Here is a 13,525-nt window from a genome sequence, read left to right on the forward strand (position 1 = left end):
CGTTTTGCTTGCTTAGTTTTAAATTTTATTGTTTTAACAGGTAATCAACCTTTTCCCTAAATTAAGGGTACTTTTTCATACTCCCCATCTCCTACAATCGAATAAATTTTTCAATACTACCTATACGCCTACATAGGTTTAATATTATTTTTTACTAGTTATATTAATTTTTTAGAATACTAAAAAAAATTAAAGGTGTGTAGGAGTAAAGCATAGAACAGGGCGTTCTTACAGTATTTTTCAATATAATTACCAACCCGTAACACAATGTATGTAATTATCCCATCAAAAACTTGATTGCAGACAAAAAAATAGAAATAGGAAATCGAGATACAATTCCAGAGGTGATTAAATAAAAACTTGCTTCAGTAAATCACAATAAACACCATTCACTCAATGAGGAAAACTCCTTTAAAACACAAAAACCATCACAATCCAAAATTAGACAGTGTAGAGTACAGACTGTAGCAATAAATCTCAACAATACAGTATTAACTAATTTAAAATCAGGATGCTTTCAGCAGCAGAAGAAGGTTGCAATATCTAAGAAAGTCTCATTCCTCTGACAAATTACAAGACCAAATAAGCACCTGCTGCGGACGGCGGAGAGAACAAGGCATTTTGTGGCATATCCCTGGAATAAACCGCGATAAAATTTGCGGTTAAGGAGGGGAAAAAAAAGAAAAAGAAACTACAATAACATTACATGGTGATAGAATTTTATAAAGAGGTCTCTGAGCTCTCAATCAAGATCAAGAAACTCCATTCTCTTCCTCATAGAGCCTTTGAGATCTGTGGCATCCCTTTCTGCCTTCTGTGCCTGCGGAGAGAACATTACCGTGGAACAGTCTTATAATCAAATTGCGACGAGAGAAATAAGCGGGAATAAACAACAATATTCCTGGATTGGGCTTTAAATAATATCTAATTTGAGTGTCTTCTTTTCTTTTTCGACCCAACCCTCGGACAGAAGAGTTCCAATGCAAAGATCAAGCCGCAATATGGCAACTTGAAATCTTACTAGAATTAGAAAGATGCTGCAGATCATTAAGAAAACACTCTTAAGAAACATAAACATCCTACACAAAAGAAATGATCTAATAATAGCATTTACCCTTCTAATCTCCGCAGCTGAAACACAAATCATATGGGCAGGAAGCTCCTCCATATCCAAATCCTACGACGGGTCAAGTTTAGCATTTATTAACTATACAAAAACATTATTCATAAAACAATAGGAAAGTTTAGTACCAGTTCTCCAATCAAGACAACATTCTCCCCACGAATCACGTAAAGACCTAATGGAATATCGGAATACAAATCTCCTACGATTACTCGTTCACAAGCACCCTCAAGAACAGCATTTGCTGCAAAAGATGGAAAAGAACCACCATTAACATAAGCATCTCAGCATTTGAAGGCTAAATGTGACTCCTACGGATTGGCGCGATGAATACCAAATTGGTCAAAAGAGCGAAGAATGCCCAAAAGTTTACGTCCATCCCGCAATAATACGAGCAGCTTTTCTGTAAAAATAAAGAACATGAAAGCGATACTTTTGACATCATATTCAAATGCTGAAAGCATGCCTCAATAGAGCTGATAATTCTAACATTAGGAAACAAAATAAAAAGAAAATCATATACATATAGGAACGGCGTTCTCATCATTGGCTCAATCTCAGTGGACATGAATAACCAACACTACAGGATATGCCTTTTTCATACAATTCCTTGGACTGAGGAACACCAAAGAATCCATAAAATCGACAAATAAAGAAATTGTTATCATCCTAAAGTAGCACAAGACTTCACAAATTCAATAACCAGGTTCGAGTAATAACATCACTCACATGCAATAAACCAATTAAAACGTGAGAATAACGCCTATAATTGAGAAATTTTGCGCAAAATTTCTGTATCCGATATGGTATAAGAAGTACCAACAAGCAGTAAATTAACTGATCTGTCCACTCTGACCTAAAAAACGCACTGCTCCTTCACCTCCTTGCAAGCAAGATCAGATTTTTACACATAGAAATGCACGAAGGACATGATTCACGAAAATCTAGAACAATAATCACCAAAAGGAGCACAAGATGCAATTTTTGATACTTATCTCACTGAAACAATGGCTCACAAATCCCAAAACAGGAAATTTATTGCATCAAGCGAATTAAAGAGACTTACTATCGAGGTAGCTAGCGAGCGAGGTCGAGAGGAACACGTCATCCGATCCGGCCCACGACATCGATCCCTAAATCCCTAGACCCCTCAAAGATCACCGAAAAGCTCGGCCAAATCGCCACAAATTGCATTGGGGACTCGAATCCTCCGACAAATCCCCCCACCCCGTGCACCAAATCGAAGCCCCTTTCGCCTCAAAAAAGAAGCTCACCTTCGAAACCCTAGCTTCGCGTAGACGCACAAATCGCGGAAACCGTAACCAAATTCGACGAGGAGGAAAAGAAACCCTAATCGCCGAGGGTTTCTACTCCGCTCCCCCCCACCCCCCCACCCCCTCGCGATCGAAACGTAGCAACAGGGGCTCACCCTCTCGCTTTGACTTAGACATGTTCATAAAAATAAATAAATAGATAAATAGATTTGATATATTCGATAAACTCTTGCCACCACCTCATCCGTAGACCGGTATCTCCACCCAGGGAAACAGTCGTGCGGTTTACGATGACGTGGTGCACCTGGTCTAAAATATATTTGCCTCAGGGAGGCTAATTTGGGCCAAATAAATAGACTCGGACCACTACTCAGTAGGCCGGCCCAACTGTTTTCATATGGGCTTTTGTGGGCCCCCCACACAATCAACCACTTCCCATCCATGTGTGAAATGGAATTACACAAATTAATCTCATTTGGGATTTCACAGTATAATAATTANATATATATATATATATATATATATATATATATATATATATATATATATATTAAAAAAATTGTGAATATTCATTGTGTGACTAATCATTGTGTATATGGATTTATCCGATTTTGATCTAATTCGGACTCGAACCTACTCGAACATAGACCTAGTTGATGCATTTGTTTGCTTTCGTTTCTAGCTACATCTTGGTTTACTATTGGTTTATCTTTTGCAATGTGCGCAATGTGCACACAAGGGTTTACAAGAACTACTCTAAATAGAACACGGCATCACCAAGTAAAATTTAAAAATAAAAATAAAAATCGCATTGGCATTTTGCCAAAGTTGTATGAGTTTTTCTTAAGAGTACACTCCAATCCCCGCACTCTCGCCCCCGCGCGCGCACGCACACACAAAATTTTGTTGGGGGGCATCTTCTAAACCAAGTTTCAATGCTCAATACCAAAATTAGCAAGTTGGCTTACCTGTTTAGGTATGTGGCATGTACTTAAAAGCGCGGATTAAGTCGAATTGTTACTTCTTTTGAGAGACTATCACCACAAGCAAGGCCCCCTTGCTTGAGATGCCCAAAGTGCTTATATATTTAAAAAAGGCGAATAATGCATTGTATAGTGCCTAAACATTAAGTGCTTTGGCGACATGCGAGAGCCAAACAAGTTTTATTGTCACTCTATATGACATGGAAAGTTATCAATAGTTGTAGAATGATACATTGCATTTGATCAAAAAAGGTGTTAACTCATATAAATTAAAACTATAATTGGCGATCGATTGCACACGTTGGAGCACAAGATATATTTGTAAGCTCGACTTCGTGCAGCAAGTACGTGCGGCTTGGATTCGTTGTCGATCGGATCGATTGCTTTGTTCAATCATCAATGAAGCTTTACCCTTCGTGCGCGATTGCTCTAGGGTGTACGATGACCGGAAAAAACACAAACTTTGCCAGTTCGACGTGCCTGCAAAATATTCCACACTATTTTCAGCGTCTATAAGTTTTGATTATCGAAAGAGTAAACCAACCTAGAAAGAAGGTAAGATTGGAGTCTCACCATTTGATATCTCAATGCAATGTATAGTTTACATCTCCAAAACAATATCTGAACACAAAGGCACAGAAAAAAAACCTTCAATGAGTTAACTTAAACATGCTTTAAGTTGTAAATTTGGGTTCTCTTTATGTGTGTAGAAGAAGGTTCATGAACTTACAATCTGCATCAGTCTTGACCCATTTACACCCGCCCTCGCCTCTCTCCTCTTCCTCCCTGTCGCATTTTCGTGTTCGTTCCGTAGGTTTATTCTCCAAGCACCTCTTCGTCGTTGTCGAAGGAGACGCGCTTTGAGAAAACATTTTCTTGTGAATTATTGTCCTTAGAATCTATGTCAAATAAATACACAAAGGAAAAAAAAAAAAGAAAAGAAAAGAAAAGGAAAACGACTTAGAAATAGCATTTTGATAAAGAGAAAACACTTGCACACATATTTGCGAGAAATGAAGATATTATACCTTTTCTGTCTTGGATTCCATCAAGGGATCCTTGAAGCTCGGAGCGGGCGCGAAGCCACCTCTACAAACAAACATCTTCTTAAGAAGAAATGTGAGAGATCTTTGCTTAATCGCGTCGCGCTTACTCGCGAGAAGATCCCTCGCCTTGCACAAGATGATCTTCGTATTCGGCGAGAGATCGCCATTTATCTCGTTGTAATCCGAATTGTCGGTGTTTTTATTTCCGACGGTCCTATTGACCTCTAAGCTAGATGGACAGTTTAGAAACCTATCCAATGGAAGGTTGGCCCTCTCATCTTCTCCGCTCGAGGATCTACGAAAGCTCGATTTCGACCTGCGACGCAAGAGTTTTGCTAGTTCTTCTTGCAATTTTTTTGCTTCTTCTAGAGTGAAATCCAGTACATCTTGAGATGCTCGCCGATCTTCTAATGATTCATCATGTGGCGCGTCATTCAAGTCCTTGTTTCCAAAGGTCCCAATGGATAGCAAAGATCGAGGCCAATTGTCGATCTCTTCGTTGCGAACATCTTTGATGGGATTATCTAAAAAAGAACAAAATGAAATCCGCAAAAAAAACCAAATCTAAAAAATGAAAAAATAAAACAGAGTGAGAATGATAATTAGATACAAAATGTGCATTTTGAAACCTACTAGGCCCTAGCTTGTGTGTGATCACTACATTAAAGATAAGGAGTATATATATATAGATATATAAAATAAGAATTAAAGCTAGGCCTTGAAGAGAGATCTCAACATTTTTTAGTCCAAAAAAAAAGAGGCAAAGTAAGTCAAGTAACATGATGTACTTTTCACCACTAATGTTAACTAACAACTTAAGAGGTTGCTATGAATTGTAGATGTAACTAAATCATTTCAAACATGAAGGAAAAGAGCAAATCTATAGAAAAAAAATACCATTCTCTCTTTTAATCAAAAGAGAAACAAATATAGGCACAAAAAAAAAAAAGAAACTAATTTTTGAGAGAACATATAAGGGGTGCAAAACCATTGCTAACATTTGTATCAATGCATTGAGTATAAGTGACAATCACTTACGGCTAGCGGAACTCGAAAATTCATTTGATCTTTTCTTTTCTTCTCTTCCATTGAACTTGTTCTGCACCCAATTTAAGATCTACACCCAAAAAGAGTTGAGATTGCAATTAATAGGTTGGGTTTTACTTATATGAGAATGAAGATGCTCTCAATTCTCATACATTGAATGTTTTATTCTAAGTAAATAATCCTTACCCTCATTTTCTGCAACTAGTCTAAAGAGAGAGAGAGAGAGATTGGGATCAAATGAACACAAATTAAAGAACACAAGGAAGAGAATGGACACAAGCAAATATTTATAGCCAATGAAGCTTCTCAAAGATCCACACTTTCTCTATCAATCTCACTCTCTCACATCATTTTTGTGTAGCAAGTTAAGCTTCCTGGGGAGTATCTAAGCAATGTGTCACCAAACAACTCCACAATTTTGGAGCTCACAAAGGAAGGGAGAGACAGTGATGTGAGTGAAAGAGAGAGAGAGAGAGAGAGAGAGAGGGAACACAAAGGAGCTACTAGAGAGTCCTTTGGCCAGTAGGGTTTAAATAGAATGATGATACAGAGGTGGTGCTGCAGAAACCCATGGCCAATCTAAAGCCAATTTTGGCTCAATTTCCCAAGCAGTGACTTTTGCCTCAGAACACCTTTCTTTTTAGTGAACATTCCTTGATCTCATCCTAGCAATCAAGCTGATATTTAAGCTATTAGGCATATCTAGCAATGCTATTGGTAGGAAACAAGCAAATATTTAAGTTATTAGACTTACCAAGTAATGTATTTGTAGGGAAAAAAAAGCAGATATTTAAGCTTATTAGGCTTATCTAGTAATGCTATTTGCAGGGAAAAAGCAGATATTCAAGCTATTAGGCTTATCTAGTAATACTATTTGTAGAAAAAAAAATTTTGACTGGACAGCTCCTTAACGATATTTTGTTAGGGAGCCCTAAGCAATCATTATGTATCATTTTTATTTTTGGATTAATTGCATACACGTCCCTACAAATATAGTAAATTACAAATATATTCCTGTAAAAGTCAACTTTCATATGTTCCTACAAAAATCCTAATGTATTCAAATATATTCCTCTGATTATTATCCGTTAGAGAACTGTTAATTTTTTAACAGTATGCTCGTGAAATGATATTTTTGCCCTCACAAATGTGTCCCTCCAAAAGCAGATTTGCAGAAATGTCCTCCTCTTTCTCTTTCTCTTCGGGCCGCGGGAGCGGACAGCGGCACGACGGCGGCGGCGGCGACGGCGGATCATCGACGACGACGACAAAGAAGAAGAAGGAAAAGAAGAGGAGGATATGAAGAAGAAGAAGAAGGAGGCGGCGGAGGTCGTTGTCGGCCGGCGGCACCTGAGGGGATGGCCCGTGGGAGCACCGCCCGATCTCCCAGGAGGAGGAGGTCGGCGACGGCGGCGAGCTACTTGAGGGCGTCGGAGGCGGCGGCGAGGTCGCTCTGTGTACGGAGCTTCCCCGCGGGGGGGTCGGGGAAGGGGCACTGCTCGATGGCCAGGGTTAGCGCTAGGGTTTCCCGAAAAGACCGGAGGAGCTCGGAGGCGAGGGGGTTCGCGGCGAGGTTGGAGAGGTCGCCAACGGCGGAGGAGAGGGGGGAGGCGGCTGTGGCGACGGCGCACCACCGGCCGCGGAAGCATCACACGGCGGCTGCGGCTGCAGTGGAAGAGTAGGCGACAAAGAAAAGGGAAGAGAAAGAGGGAGAGGAAGAAAAATGGAGTAAAATTATCAATTCACTTATTAATTAACCATGGTTAAGTATTTTAACCGTGGTTAACGAAATTTTTCTAACCGAACCTAACAGCAGAGACATATCTGAATACATTAGTACTTTTGCATGGATAACTTATGAAAGTTGAGTTTTGCAGGGATATATCTGTAATTCACTATGTTTGCAGAGACGTGTATATAATTAATCCTTTATTCTTTATCTAAGAGTTATAATTTTTTTCTCTAGTATTTAATTTTTTTTAAAAAAATAGTATTACAAAATATTCAAATAAATTATTGGATAAAGGCAAAATTTGTACGTAGCAGCGAATTGGGGGCTTCCCAAGGGCTTCCCAACGAGGCGTCGTTGAGAAGATCCCTATTGTAATTATATCTCTGTTTGTATACATATAGAGTAAGTATAAATTTTACACATTGTTGCGGAACTGATTGGCTGGGGTTGTAAGAAGGTTACTGAGGGGGTCGGCATAAAAGTAGATTTCGAAAAGGCGTACGATAGGATTTATTGGCCTTTTCTTTTCAGTATCCTCCAGTGGTGGGGTTTCAATGCGAGATGGTGACGTGTGGCTGGATTGAACAGTGTGTATGCAATGCTAAGGTTGCTACTTTGGTCAACGGAGAGACGACTAACTGGATCAAAACCAAGAGAGGTGTACGACAATGGGATCCACTCTCACCTTTCCTCTTTTTGTTGGTGGCAGAGTGCCTTGCCAGGCTGACCAGTGAGGCCACGTCAAACAACCTCTTCAAGGGTATTGGCCCCTCTGCTGAGAGTACTACTGTACTTACGCAGTTCGCGGATGATACTTTCTTTTTCATCGGGGCCAGAAAACGATATATGAGAAATCTAAGACTGATGTGGTATCTATTTGAGTGGGCTTCTGGATTGAAAATCAACCAAGAAAAGTCCGAGTTCTATTACCTGGGACAGTCTGAGGGCAAAGCTGCAAGACTTGCGCAATTGCTCGACTGCAAAGTGGGCTCATTCCCCACCACCTACTTAGGGTTTCCCCTTTCACCGAAACCTCCAACAAAGGAGGTATGGAGAAGGGTTATTCAGAAACTGCAGCATAGAATCGATGGATGGCAGGCCAAACTACTCTCAAGAGGAGGTAGACTGATACTGGTCAATGCGGTGCTCACTAACATACCGATATACTTTCTATCGGTGTTTAAGGCACCCAATTGGGTGATCAAGCGAATCGAAGCTTTACGCCGAGATTTCTTTTGAAGTGGCCAGAGTAATTCCCGGGGCAATGGGTGCCTAGTTGCATGGAAGAACGTTTGTTTGAGCAAGTCGGCAGGTGGATTAGGCATTCTAGATGTAGATGTCATGAATAGGGCGCTCCTAATCAAATGGTGGTGGAGATTCCACACAGCACCTTAGTTGCAGTGGACCAAGATTATCCGAGCTTTATATTACAGTAGAAGAAGGCCCCTGCGGGAGGGTACAGGCTTCAGACCTCTCTCACATTGGTGGAAAGGGGTGTTAACCACTAACGATATTTTTAAATGGGGGACCAACTTTATACTCGGCAGTGGGAGATCCGTTGACTTTTGGCTGGATAGATGGTGTGGGAATACCACACTTCAAGCGGCTTTTCCGGACGTATATGGGCGACTGGACAGTAATCTTACCTTGGTTAGGGATTGCTTTGGAAGTAATGGATGGAATTGGAGTAGGATCTTGGACGACGAGTCTTCTATTCCGCCGGGCCTAAGACTCACCATTTCGGAACTCAAAGACAGAGTTAGCAGATTTCATATAGGGCATAGGGAGAACAGGATTGGATGGAGATGGGGCAGTAACGGTATATTCTCAGTTAAATCGGCTTATCGAATGATGAACGACGGGGGCACGAGGGACGGACAAGCCAATTTGATCTGGAGGCTTCGTATACTACTCAAGATCGAAGTGTTCTGCTGGCTAGTTCTAAAGAAAAGGACACTTACTCTGGATAACCTTAGTAAGAAAGGATGGTTTGGAGACAAGGCTTGTGTGTTGTGCAGGGTTAATGACGAATCTGTGGACCACCTGTTCACCCAATGCATTTTTACCAAGTATAACATGGTTACGGGACTCGAGGATGTTCGGGAGGGGGAGTTGGGTGAAGACGTACTCGACGTCTGGGATAGGTGGAAGTAGAGATGTCAACGGGTTGGATTCGGGGCGGATTTTTAAAAACTCGCACCCGAACCCGACTCCAAACCCGAGACCCGAACTCGAACCCGAACCCGACGGATTTTAAAAATCCATATCCAAACCCGAACCCGACCAAAAATCCGAAACCCGAACCCGATCCCGAACCCGAACCCGAACCCGACCCCAAAAATTTGTACCCGAAACAATTATTTCTTTTTTTAATATTTCAAAATATATTATATTAAATCTAAATTTTTAAAATACAAATTTAAATATAACATCAAATTTATATATATATATATATATATATATAATATATATAATATATATATATATATATATATATATATTATATATGATACTGATATATTTATAATACAAAATAAGATCGGGTTCCGGTCAGTGTTCGGGTTCGGATCGGGTCAATCAAAATCAGTATCCGGAATTCCATATCCGTCGGGTTTCTATTTTTGTATCCATATCCGAATCATATCCATATCCATCGGTATATCCATTATTATTCGGCGTTTGGGTTGGATAAATTCGGTTATCTAATACCCATTGACATCCCTAGGTGGAAGGAGGTACGCGTGCGTACAGCACGAGGCACGCCGACTCTGTCATAACTGGCTGCATTGGGTCGAACCATAGGAGCGCTTAGGAACAACCTTATCTTTCGTGGAATACAGATTAATCTTGTGCTTAGCAGGGAGAAGGGCTTAATAGTCTGATTTGATTTCTTGGAAGACATCACTTTGTCATGGGTTTTTTTTTTTTTTTTTCCTGGTTTGGATCTTTTACAGGAGGCCTGGGTGCCTCACCTCTGTTGTAGCTAAATTTATTATTCAATGAATGAAGCCAGGTAGGTGCTAGCTATTCTCAAAAATTAAATAAATAAATTAAATAAATAATAAATAAATTACCACAGTCACTTTTAAAGTCATATAATCTCTCGCTAATTTTATCCATTCTTTTTCTTTGCGTTTTAAAAGTTAATATATATATAATATATATATATATATATATGTATTTAATATATATTATATATATATATATAGAACTAGGCAGGAATACTATTAATAGCACTAATGACTTGGTGCTATTAAGTTTTCTGTCATTAGATTAAAAAATGTATGGTCAGGATGATGTCGGCCCTCTAAGGTTGAGTGGGTAGTTAGTTGATCGAATAGTATAATCAAACGGATGAAAATGATAAAAGAGATAAATCTAACGGCAGAAAATTTGATAGCACAATAAAAGAGGTAAATCTAACGGCAGAAAACTTGATAGCACTAAATGCTTTGTGCTATAGATAATATTCTAGCCGGACTCTATATATATATATATAGAGAGAGAGAGAGAGAGAGAGAGAGAGAGAGAGAGAGAGAGAGATTATATACATATATGGGTGTATATGAAGTACTTTTTTTTAAAAAAAAATCCCTTTAAATGCATTTAATTTTTCTAATTAAATATTGAAGATTGCAATTTGTTTATATGTTTGCAATTGTAGACTTTGTTCGATATACACTACTCTATCTGTTTCGTTTATTTCATTGAGAAATAAACTTAGCTGAAAATGTGAATTAACTCGAATTCGAACTTGGGACCTCGGATACCAACGATTAAATCTTTTGCCACTTACTCTAGGTACTGTCGGTAATCTAATACTAATGTTGAAATGATGAAAAGTTTGTAATTTGATATGAGATGGAATGATATGAGATGGACAGAATAGTTGTTGGGTGGAGGCAATAATTCTCCCCATAAATCCCCAGTTTAATAATTATTTTAAAAATTAAAAGGATTATTTTGAGAATTAACTTAATTTTTTAACATTTATAAATTTTCAATTCTTAAATTTTATCTAATGATTGGGTGCCACAGGATTAAATTAAAATCGCATCAACAGGGATAGAAATTTGAATTAAAAATTCAAATAAATAAATGTTAACTTGAATTGATCATTCAAGTACAATTCAGCATTAAATTTAACTTGGTAATATTAGAAATCTTTAAATTAGCTAATGACTTTTTTACTAAATGTTATAATTTTAATTAAGACCATCTTTTATACGGAAAAGTTTAAAACGTCGCATCAAAAATATGGAGAGATTCAGATTCGGGGCGTTTTGTCGTTTTATTTAAGCTGACCCAATATGAATAACTTAAATGCATTTTAGGTAAGCTTATTTAAGCTGATCTAATATAAATAAATTAATTGTATTTGGCTCCTGATAAGTAGTCATATTATTATTAATTAATTTTAATTGATTTTAATTGTACACATTAAATTGCGCAGCGGGAACACGGAGCAATGTGATTTAGCGGTTTCCGAGCACGTGCGAATCCGGAGCAATGTCATATTATTAATTAATTGTACACTTTAACTAGAGACCTCGCTCGCACGTGGGAACGCGGCAACCGCACGTGGGCACGCGATGATTGCTCCCTCCCACAAGTCACGCTCACAACAAGACGATCGCTACACACAAATATATTTTTAAAAAATTTAATTTTTATATATTATTTTTATAAAAGTATTGGTATTTTTAAATATATCTTTCTAATTTGTTATTGTAAGAAAATTATTTATTTTTTTTATTTTATCATAACAAATATGTCATTCTAAAAGACATAATAGTATAACAGAAGAGATATAAAAATATTAAAAACTAATCAGAGTTAAGTATTTAATTTATGATTAACTAAACTTTTCTAACGGATTCTAACTATAGAAATATATTTGAAAACATCAGAATTTTTATAGAAACAATATATAAAAGTTAAAATTTATAAGAATATATTTACAGAGACATGTATAACATTAATCCAAAAAAAAGGCACACCATACAAAAAATGTCATAATTATATTATATTAATAATATAATTTATAATTCTATTTATGTATTTTTTTGTTTAAAATATATTTTATTTATCAAACATATAACTCCTAGTATATCAAATTATCAATGATAGAGAAATTAGAACAAAAACTGGAACATGAACTAAATCTACTACCCACTCTTCATTTTTTATATATATTAGAGCGTACTCGCTTTGTTAACCTTTTATTTTAAAATAATAAATTTAGTTAAAAATATAAATCAAATAATATTCGAATTTAAAATCTTGAATATTAATCATTAATTTTTTTTTGTCACTTTCACTAGAAACTCTTTCAATATTAAAATTACTGCAAGATGGTTTTGGCGCGACATGTTCTATCACATGACTTGTAACGGTGTTGCCAAATTATCTTTTTTGTCGGATTTGAATGGCGAAACTGAAATGTGGGACTTGGTTGTAACTTGTCCAATAGTTTGAGAGTCGAATCGGATCAACTTTCGAGTTCCAAGGCAAAATAGTTGAGGACTGTTTCTGCAACTTCTTTAGATTGGTGCAAGAGAATCTTTTACAGAAACCGTTAGTAGAAAAGAAGATAGATCAGAGATTATTCAAAATTATTTGTATCCGTATCCACTATTATTCAAATTTGGATGAAAAAATATCTGAGTCTGATGGAATACAAATGTGGGGTATGATTTTAATATCCGACATATATTCGTGTCTGAATTTATATTTGAAAAAAAAAATACAAATGCGGATATGATTTCACCCTTAGCCGTAAGTACAGTAGTATAGAGGTGATGCAAGATATGGTTGTTGGAGATGCCTCTTGCATGATAAGAAGGGTTTTTTCTGCATTTAGATCCTTGACAAATTTTTATTTTAAAAATAGTTCTGTCAAAATTTAATTTGTAAAAATCGCCCTGAGCCTGCCACGCAGGCGTCACGTCAGCGCCACACGGACAGAGCTGGGCCCGTGTGTTAAGTTGAATACGGTGAACCATTCACCGTGTTCAAACACGGTGAATGGTTCACCGTGTTTAGTACGTATTTTTTGTATATTAAGAAGTGGAATAAGGAGTAGGAATGTCTATAGGTATAGATATTCGAAATATTATCCGAATTCAAACCCGAATAAATTATATATATATATATATACATAATTTATTTTTATTTATTTATACAATATATAAAATATTTAATAATTTTTATTTCTTAGATCTTCATCCAACGGTATAGATTTTTAAAACCCACTGGATTCAGGTTCGGATTTCGAGTTTTTGGTCGGATATGGATATGGGTATGAATTTTTAAAATCC

General features: G+C 37.3%; 3 protein-coding genes across 8 annotated transcripts; 1 reads left to right on the top strand and 2 right to left on the bottom strand.

Moving 5' to 3' along the window:
* Positions 365–2,533, bottom strand: LOC109713545 (sm-like protein LSM1B). Of its 4 annotated transcripts, XM_020237666.1 has the most exons (7): positions 2,190–2,533; positions 1,458–1,526; positions 1,252–1,367; positions 1,115–1,177; positions 1,022–1,037; positions 707–820; positions 365–634 (listed from the first exon to the last, which is right to left on the bottom strand). In XM_020237666.1, the coding sequence occupies exons 1-6, from the start codon at positions 2,248–2,250 to the stop codon at positions 753–755; spliced, it is 393 nt and encodes a 130-aa protein (XP_020093255.1). In that variant the 5' UTR covers positions 2,251–2,533; the 3' UTR covers positions 365–634; positions 707–752. The 4 variants fall into 4 exon arrangements, with proteins under 4 accessions (XP_020093255.1, XP_020093247.1, XP_020093270.1 ...); XM_020237658.1 differs by having other exon boundaries at positions 365–820; XM_020237681.1 differs by lacking the exon at positions 1,022–1,037 and having other exon boundaries at positions 2,190–2,529.
* On the bottom strand, positions 3,546–10,750 carry LOC109708553. Of its 3 annotated transcripts, XM_020230349.1 has the most exons (7): positions 10,727–10,750; positions 5,660–5,700; positions 5,465–5,543; positions 4,409–4,950; positions 4,111–4,279; positions 3,954–4,001; positions 3,546–3,860 (listed from the first exon to the last, which is right to left on the bottom strand). In XM_020230349.1, exons 2-6 carry the CDS (start codon positions 5,663–5,665, stop codon positions 3,982–3,984), a joined length of 816 nt encoding a protein of 271 aa, XP_020085938.1. In that variant the 5' UTR covers positions 5,666–5,700; positions 10,727–10,750; the 3' UTR covers positions 3,546–3,860; positions 3,954–3,981. The 3 variants fall into 3 exon arrangements, with proteins under 3 accessions (XP_020085938.1, XP_020085944.1, XP_020085953.1); XM_020230355.1 differs by lacking the exon at positions 10,727–10,750 and having other exon boundaries at positions 5,660–6,167; XM_020230364.1 differs by lacking the exons at positions 3,546–3,860; positions 3,954–4,001 and having other exon boundaries at positions 4,148–4,238.
* Positions 7,767–9,359, top strand: LOC109715535. Its single transcript, XM_020240596.1, has 3 exons — positions 7,767–8,325; positions 8,391–8,454; positions 8,783–9,359. Exons 1-3 carry the CDS (start codon positions 7,767–7,769, stop codon positions 9,357–9,359), a joined length of 1,200 nt encoding a protein of 399 aa, XP_020096185.1.

This window comes from Ananas comosus, linkage group 1 (assembly GCF_001540865.1).
Source record: "Ananas comosus cultivar F153 linkage group 1, ASM154086v1, whole genome shotgun sequence".
Taxonomy (NCBI): Eukaryota; Viridiplantae; Streptophyta; class Magnoliopsida; order Poales; family Bromeliaceae; genus Ananas; species Ananas comosus.